This window comes from Oryza glaberrima, chromosome 11, assembly GCF_000147395.1.
Source record: "Oryza glaberrima chromosome 11, OglaRS2, whole genome shotgun sequence".
NCBI classification, from domain to species: domain Eukaryota; kingdom Viridiplantae; phylum Streptophyta; class Magnoliopsida; order Poales; family Poaceae; genus Oryza; species Oryza glaberrima.
Window position 1 is genome coordinate 5,652,287 of NC_068336.1, and position 7,816 is coordinate 5,660,102.

Consider the following 7,816-nt stretch of genomic DNA (forward strand, 5'->3'; position numbering starts at 1 on the left):
ACTCCACACAGCCGTGTGCCCGTGTAAACAGGAAACATTCGTTCGTAAGCAATTATATGTTCCTTAAGAAGGTACCTTAAAGTACCACTTTCTATTGTAAATTTGGTATCTCTTGGTACCTAAGTACCATGAGGTACCAAATTTTACACTAAATTTTTGGTATCTCATTGTACCTTCTCAAGGACTGTAGGATTACTCTTCGTTCATACACATTATGTCCCGCGTAATCAAAAATAATATTCTTTGAAGAAAAAAACTGGATGCTACTATCTATTTGATTTCTTGCCAAAATTATTTTCTTACAACGTAGATTGTTTGTCATCGCCAGTCCGATGGTAACCGGTAAGGAACCAAAATAATTTCTGCAAAGAAACAGATCCTGAAAATTGATCCCGGAGACCAAATTCAATGGGCTTAAGCGCTCAACCAATCTGAACATTGCCACTAGGGTTTTCATATAATTGCAACAGAGATAACTGAACTAATGGAGAGGCACGTCCACTGCAGCAGAGTCTGGATCGGTCCATGATGACAGTACACTGTCACAGCTCCATATCTGCCAATCCACAGCTCTAGGAGGGCATGGTTTCAGCCTCAACTTAGGACACTCACGTATTTCCAGCCTCTGAAGTTTGGGGAACATGAACTCCTTCTTGTCATCCTTACCAATGGAATACATTGTATTCCATTCTTCCAAGCTTTCCATGTCACGTAAGCTGAATTCCAGCATCCGAGGAAATGCTCTTGCACCACCACACAAGCCCCCATCAATCTTCACAATACTGTCCATTTTTCTGAAAACCAGTCTTTGCAGGTTTTGTAATTGACCGAGTGGTGGTAGGATGCGACAATTCGGCAAATCCTCCATTTCAATTTTGAGAAGATTGGGAAGGTAAGGAGCAATTCCCATCACCCAGGCTGGAAAGCTTGCACTGCTATAACCTTGTAGTGCAAATTGCTTTAATGTACTTGGTGGCACAAGCTCTCTCAACACCTCCTTGTCCTCCACAAATCTCCTAGCATTTCTTGTCCAATCAAATTTCAAATCCACAATTCTTCTCTTCTCCACCAAATTTATTTTCTTTGTCTCTTCAGTGGATTTCACATTTTCCAGCTTACTTATCTGTAACTCATCTGTTGGGTTTAAATCCTGCAGCTGAGCAAGATTGCTGCTAGATTCACTTCCACCAGGATGGACAACAAAGTGTGGTAACAAGATGGAGCTATAGCTGAATCGAGGTAGTGTGGACTTATCCAGAATCCTGCAGTTTGTCACAGTTAGAAACTTCAGGCTATCAATTTGACCAATACTTTTTGGTAATCTTTCTAGGTTGTAGCTGCCTGAGAGGTCTAGTGTATGAAGCTTTCTAAGGGCACCAATACTTTCAGGTAAACTCCGAAGAGTGAAATTCAGAGATAAGTCAAGATGCTCCAGATTGGAAAGAGTACTGATACACTCGATGAAGTTGTTACTTTGATCTGCTATTTGGTAGCCAATGATATCATCAAGGCAATTGGATAGGTTTAAATACCTGAGTTCTGAGAGATCACCCAAGACTTCTGGCAGCCATATGAGATGCAACCGTTTTCTGTATCGACGACATGTGATTTCTGATGGTCCTTGGAGATGCAACCGATTTCCATAACGGCAGCAATGTGATAAATTCAAATACCGAAGCATGGTAAGGCTACCCAAAGCTTCTGGTATACCTTCAACATCATAGCAGTGTGATAAATCTAGGTGCACCAATTTTTTTAGCTTCCCAATTGATTTTGGCAACACTTTTATTCTACGGCAACCTGACAAGTTTAAATACTCAAGTTCAGTGAAGCTACCTAAAGCTTCAGGCAGCTTTCCAAGACCTGAAAATTCTGAAGATAAGTTCAAATATTCGAGTTTGTTGAGTGTTCCAAGAACATCTGCTGCTGGCCACCCTTCAAGATATGAGCTGAATGAAAGGTTCAAATAACACAATTCTTTCAGGCCGCCGAGAGTTATTGGTAACTCTCCAATATTTTGGCAGTATGATAAGTTCAAATATTGAAGGTTTGTCAGGTTTCCCAAGGATTCTGATACACCTGTAACACTATCACAATTTGACAAATTCAGGTGCACCAAGTTTCTGAGTTCCCGAAATGATTCTGGGAGTTTTTCTATTCCTAAACAGCCTGATAAATCAAGATGTACCATGCCTTCAATATTACCAATTGACTCTGGCAAGGCTGATATTTTAGAAGATCCATGAAGGTTGAGGTAACTTAATTTCGAGAGATTGGTGATAGAGTTGGGGATTTTAATATCTTGAACCCCTGGAGCATTAAGGTACCTTAACTGCTTCAATTGGCCAACAGAATCTGGCAACGATTGTATGGAGCATCTGCTTAAATCTAAGGCACGCAAGCATTTGGCAGATGAAAATGAAACACCACGAAGCGCAATTTGGGCACAGTCCAGGATATGTAGCACCCTTATCCGGGAAGGTAAATTTGCAAAGAACTTCAATGGTTTGGTACATTCCATTAGCAGCGCATAGCGACAATTGCTTGCCCCATTGTTGCTTTTCTCATTAGCATACAGAATTTCCTCAACCATGACTGATCTCGCGACATCATGCACCAAGTCATGCATGCTGAACAATGTACCATCCTTTTCGTGCATTCCAGCAGTCTGCAACAAAAGCACATAATTTCTTCAAGTTTCTGGTTTCTCAACAACATGCCTATCTTTATACAATCACACGAGTACAAGTGCTAATTGACCAAAAAAGTTCAATATAACAATATTAGAGAGACAGAGAGAGAAGTGATACATTAAGTAGTAACTCACCATAGGTAACTCTGAATGTTGAAGGAAGGACATTCCCAAAAGTTGGCTAATATAATGCTCGCTAACTTGCCTATTAGAGAATATGTTAGATGGCTCTATGAAGCCAAGAGAAATCCATTGGTGTATTAGGTCCTCTTTGACAATCTTGTGACCTTTTGGAAATATTGCACAATAGGCAAAACACAACCTCAGGTATGGATGCATACTGCTGTAGCTTAATTTCAGAGAAGACAGCACATTATGATGTGGTGAAGGTGTCTCTCCTGAAATAGATTCATTCCAAATATCACTGTTTTTCACCGAAACCCACGCATCAAACTTCCTGGACTGCAACATGTATCCAAGTGATTGAGCTGCTAAAGCCACACCGCCACACTTTATCGCAATCTCCCTTCCTACATCCTCCAATTGCTCCTTGTCATCTCTATCTTCAAAGGCACTGTTTTGCTTTATTATAGTCCAGCACAACTCATCTGTCAAGGGCTCTAGCTTATATGGTGTAACAGTACAAAATTTCTTTGCAATGCCTTCGTCTCGAGTTGTTACTATTACAGTCACCTTACTGCCACTGCCAACCTTTAGCATAAGCTTCAACTTGTCCAGTTCAAATTGATCATTCTCCCAGAGGTCATCTAAAATAATCAGAATCTTTCTACCAGCAATTAGCTCCCCAAGACAATTATGTATCATCTCTAAATCAGTTAGTTGGCTCTCCCTTTTTGATACTTGCGAAATTATCGAGTTGCCGATTCTCTTTAAGTCAAACAATTGGGAAACATAGACCCACACCTGAGAATATTCTCTGAAATGGTTATGATTGAAGACTGATTTTGCCAAAGTTGTCTTGCCTATGCCTCCAATGCCATATATTGGAAGGATTATGATTTCTTGCATGATGTTTTCAGCTAAAAGGGCCAACGTTTTCTGTCTGTCTTCATTCCTTCCAACGATGAGTGCTTCCTCCATCTTTGATGATGTTTCACGTCTATCAGTAACTCGCTGCTCCATGACTACTGTGAATCCAAAGCTCTGGTGTTGCTCTGTAATTTTCTTCAGCTTATTTTGCATCTTCTTCAACCTACGAGCCATTGTAATCTTGAGAAGATGGGATGTATTAGCTACCGACTGCAAGGAATTCCATTTATTGAGTCAGTACATTTGAATATCACCATTTAGCAACAGTTGTAGTTTTTAAAAAACATTCAACGCTCCATAACGAAAGGTACCACTTAAAAGGTATTTAAGTATTGCTATAGGTATTCAGTGGCAGACCCTCTCTTGTGGCATGGTATATATGTCAGCTGCCATAGCTATGCCACAGCCTAACTAAGTAGCATATCTGAACATTTTGTCATTTATATGATTAATTGATTATTTGGTTTGGTAGAAACTCTATTTGTTTGATTACTTGGATGTAAGGGCTATGGTAGAACTGCCTTGTGTCTCTAAAAATGAATGAATAGTCTAAGAACAGAATATTAACCGGTAGAAGTGCAGCCTCTAGTAAATATCTACTAGTTTGCTGCATTCTCTTTCTTGTCCAATGCTCTAACCAAAAGGCACAACAGAAAGCAACAGCGGAAAAAAAAAAGAAACAAGAGTAAGCACACATCTGTAAAATGGGGAACACATTGTGAAAATTATTTCACTCGTAAAACTTATATGAAAAATTCAGGATTATAGCCTTTGTCAATTGTGTGTAGTGCTATATTTTCTAGCTAATGAATGCAAATACAGTGTGATTTATGTATAAACAAATTTTTAGCTTATTTGTTGAAAGTACAATGCTCTTTGATTTGGCATATCAATCCGCCATAGCTAAATTTTAACATTGGATCCGCCACTGTAGGTATTTAGGTAGGAAGGGTAAAAAGATAATTTTTTTGGTGATGGAGAAGGCATAATTGTCTCAATATTAGCTCTAGGTACATAGGTACCGCATCGGTACTTCATCTTCTATAATCCTCCATTTGTGTTATTTAAGTGTTTTTTTTGTGAGATTTACATTTGGTATCTAACAACATGGTCCAACACTATTTGGGGGCCTTGGGTGAGTTGGTTGGACCAAACCGAGAAGAATAGTGCCGATCCAATCACTTTTCATCTTCTTCCTCCCATCCAAGCCTGGGCAAACAGGAGGACGAGGCTAAGGGCGTCAAGGTTCTGGTGGCTGTATGATGACGAAGACGATGGTGGTAAGACATGTATCGCGACATGGCGCACCCACAGGAAGAGGGGCCAGGCACAGAGGACAACAAGAGCAGTCGAAACGCAAGCGCTAGGGTTTGATTCAAAGAAAGAAAGAACGGCAGGTAACAAGCTTCAGTTGGTATCGGCCACCTAAGGGTGTCACCATGCATACCAGCTGATATATGGAATCCGTTTTTCCCGAACTTGTTGACGAAAATGGTGCGGGAGTGGTCTGTGGCGGTGGAGCTTGATGGCAGAGCGGAGGCATGGCCACGGACAAGAACAAAGCTGTGGGGGAGAACAAGGGAGACATCAATCTTCGCTTTTTCTCCCATGCAGATCAACTAAATCTGCGGAAGATTTACTTTGTTTCTACCAAACGATACAATCCACTAAATCTTTGGAAGATTTACTTTGTTTCCTATCAAACGATACCAATCACATGGAGCTAGCCATTCTCGATTCATAAACAATGATGTATTTTACTAGTTAATTACCCCACCGCCATCATTTATGATAATTTTATTCCGTACCTTTGCCCCTCTATTAATGGACAGTACACACATTGTTCTACCTCTCATTACTAGAAGTACCTCGCAAACTCCGGAAAAGCTCTCCAACAACAATGTCTAGCCATGCAATATATGGGTTGGCAACTATTAAATACAATATCTGAAATGGAGAAATCTCAAGATAGAGAATAATACCAGAAAATTGTTGATCTTCTCATGATGAACTCTGAATATTAGACAAATGCGCCAATCCCGTGGTTAATAATTTTAATTTGTCTTATTGTTTCTTAATGCTCAGGTTGAATTTGGGCTTTTAATCTTGTTAGATGGTGAATAAATATTGTACAAACATCACTAAAATTTTCAGATGTTTTATAACTATATATTTACATTTATTTTGAAAGAATGAAGAAACACCCCCCCAGTTAAGACTTTTTTGTGTAATCCCTTAAAAAAGGGACTGCAGAATATTGAGATAGAATAATTTGACATCACAATAGGTGAGTATAATTGATCCTCTTTAAATCCACTTCAATCCCCTTTAATTGTTTGAAGTAAGCACCTACTCTCTGTATGATTTTCTAAAACGACAGATACTCCATCCATACTCGTAAACAAAGTTGTTTTGGACAACGACAGGGTCTTTAAAATACAACTTTGACTTCTTATTTTTATAAAAATATTTATTGAAAAGTGATATATGTATATTTTTATGAAAATATTTTTTAAGACAAATCTATTCATATAATTTTTACATGTTCAAACTCAACACAACTTAAGTGTTATTCATGATTTATATTTCTAAGGTTTTGACTTAAACATTGTCCTAAACGATTTCCTTTACGAGTACTGAGGGAGTATTAATTAGAACTTCTAGAGAGATTGGAGAGAGTATACACAAATATTGTATATATACCTTGCGTGATCCCAGCTGAGAACTGGCCTCCAATTCATCGAGCAAGTCGGAGATGTCGTAGGCGGCGTCCTTGAGCCGCTTCAGCCACAGCCGCACCGCAGCGTCCCGGACGGACCGCCTCTCGGCGTCCTGCAGCACCGCCTCGATGGACGCCATCGTGTCCTTCATCTCCTCCAGGTCTCTCGTGAGGCTCAACCGCAGCATCAGCTGACCTCCGATGGCCGAGCCGATCTTCTGCGTGGCCACCTTCAGCACGGCGGAGGCTAGCATGGCACCCGCCGCCGCCGCCGCCATGGCCTCAGCTGGCTCGCCTGGTCGATTGGTCTCAACGTGTGGAATGGACAGTTGGGGGTAAGGCAGGGCAGAGTATTGCGCTTGTGCAATGGATGCCAACATCTCAACTCTGGTACTCTAAAATAGTAGTGCTGCGTCGCAGTCATCCAAGCGCGTATAACTACAATCAATGGCTATCTTCTCTTCTCTAACAAAAACTTGATAAACTTTTAGATAAAAGTGACACGCTTTTCAAACTGCTAAACAATACGTTTCGTGTGAAAACTTTCTATATGAAAGTTGTTATAAAATATAAGATTAATTCATTTTTCAGGTTTGAAATAATTAAAACTCAACTAATATCACATTATTATAACCTCGTTTTACGTGAAACACTTAATCTTTATCTTTATCTTCATCTTCAGTAGATTCAAACACCACCAATGTGGTACCTAGCATGCATCAAGGTTTTGCCTGATGGAGATGGTATCATTTTTGCTGTCAATGGAGTACTATATTGCATGGTTGCTCAATTATAGCATTCAATACTGCCCGCGATCGCACGTCATTTAGGACAGATTAATTATCTCGTCCTGATTGAGTAGCCTACTCCCTCCGTCCCAAAATAAGTATTAACGTTCAATGTTTGACCGTTCGTCTTATTTGAAAATTTTTTATAATTAGTATTTTTATTGCTATTAGATGTTAAAACATAAATAGTACTTTATGTGTGACTAAATATTTTTAAATTTTTCATAATTTTTTTAAATAAGACGGACGGTCAAACGTTGGGCACGGATATCCACGGCTGTATTTATTTTGGGACGGAGGTAGTATATAACTAGGGTGGTTACTGGTGACTGACAGACACATAAATCTCACTCATATTTAATTCATACTCTCAGAGCATCAATAATAAAATTTTGATAATCCTACTGTTCATCTATCCGTCTCTTCTTGATGGACACTGTCACTAACCCAGCTTTCCCCCCAAACACGGCCTGGTCTGCATACCCGCGTACCCTCCCACGCGCGGTGTCCCTGCGCCTTCTTGTACCTACATTAAAATTAGCGTCCGTCCTCATGGAAAGGATAGTG

At 39.8% G+C, this 7,816-nt stretch overlaps 1 protein-coding gene across 1 annotated transcript; it reads right to left on the reverse strand.

The window, feature by feature from the left end:
• LOC127754326 (putative disease resistance protein RGA3) lies at nt 1-6,811 on the reverse strand. The gene is made up of 3 exons (XM_052279814.1): nt 6,446-6,811; nt 2,828-3,952; nt 1-2,668 (listed from the first exon to the last, which is right to left on the reverse strand). Exons 1-3 carry the CDS (start codon nt 6,737-6,739, stop codon nt 482-484), a joined length of 3,606 nt encoding a protein of 1,201 aa, XP_052135774.1. The 5' UTR covers nt 6,740-6,811; the 3' UTR covers nt 1-481.
• Between the last annotated feature and the right edge of the window lie 1,005 nt (nt 6,812-7,816).

Excerpts from the sequence above, each read along its gene's own strand:
- LOC127754326 (XM_052279814.1), bottom strand. The coding sequence starts at position 6,739 with ATGGCGGCGGCGGCGGCGGGTGCCATGCTAGCCTCCGCCGTGCTGAAG. Across the intron at positions 3,953-6,445 it reads CTCAGCTGGGATCACGCAAG|TCGGTAGCTAATACATCCCA; the intron begins GTATATATACAA and ends AATTCCTTGCAG. Across the intron at positions 2,669-2,827 it reads AACATTCAGAGTTACCTATG|ACTGCTGGAATGCACGAAAA; the intron begins GTGAGTTACTAC and ends CTTTTGTTGCAG.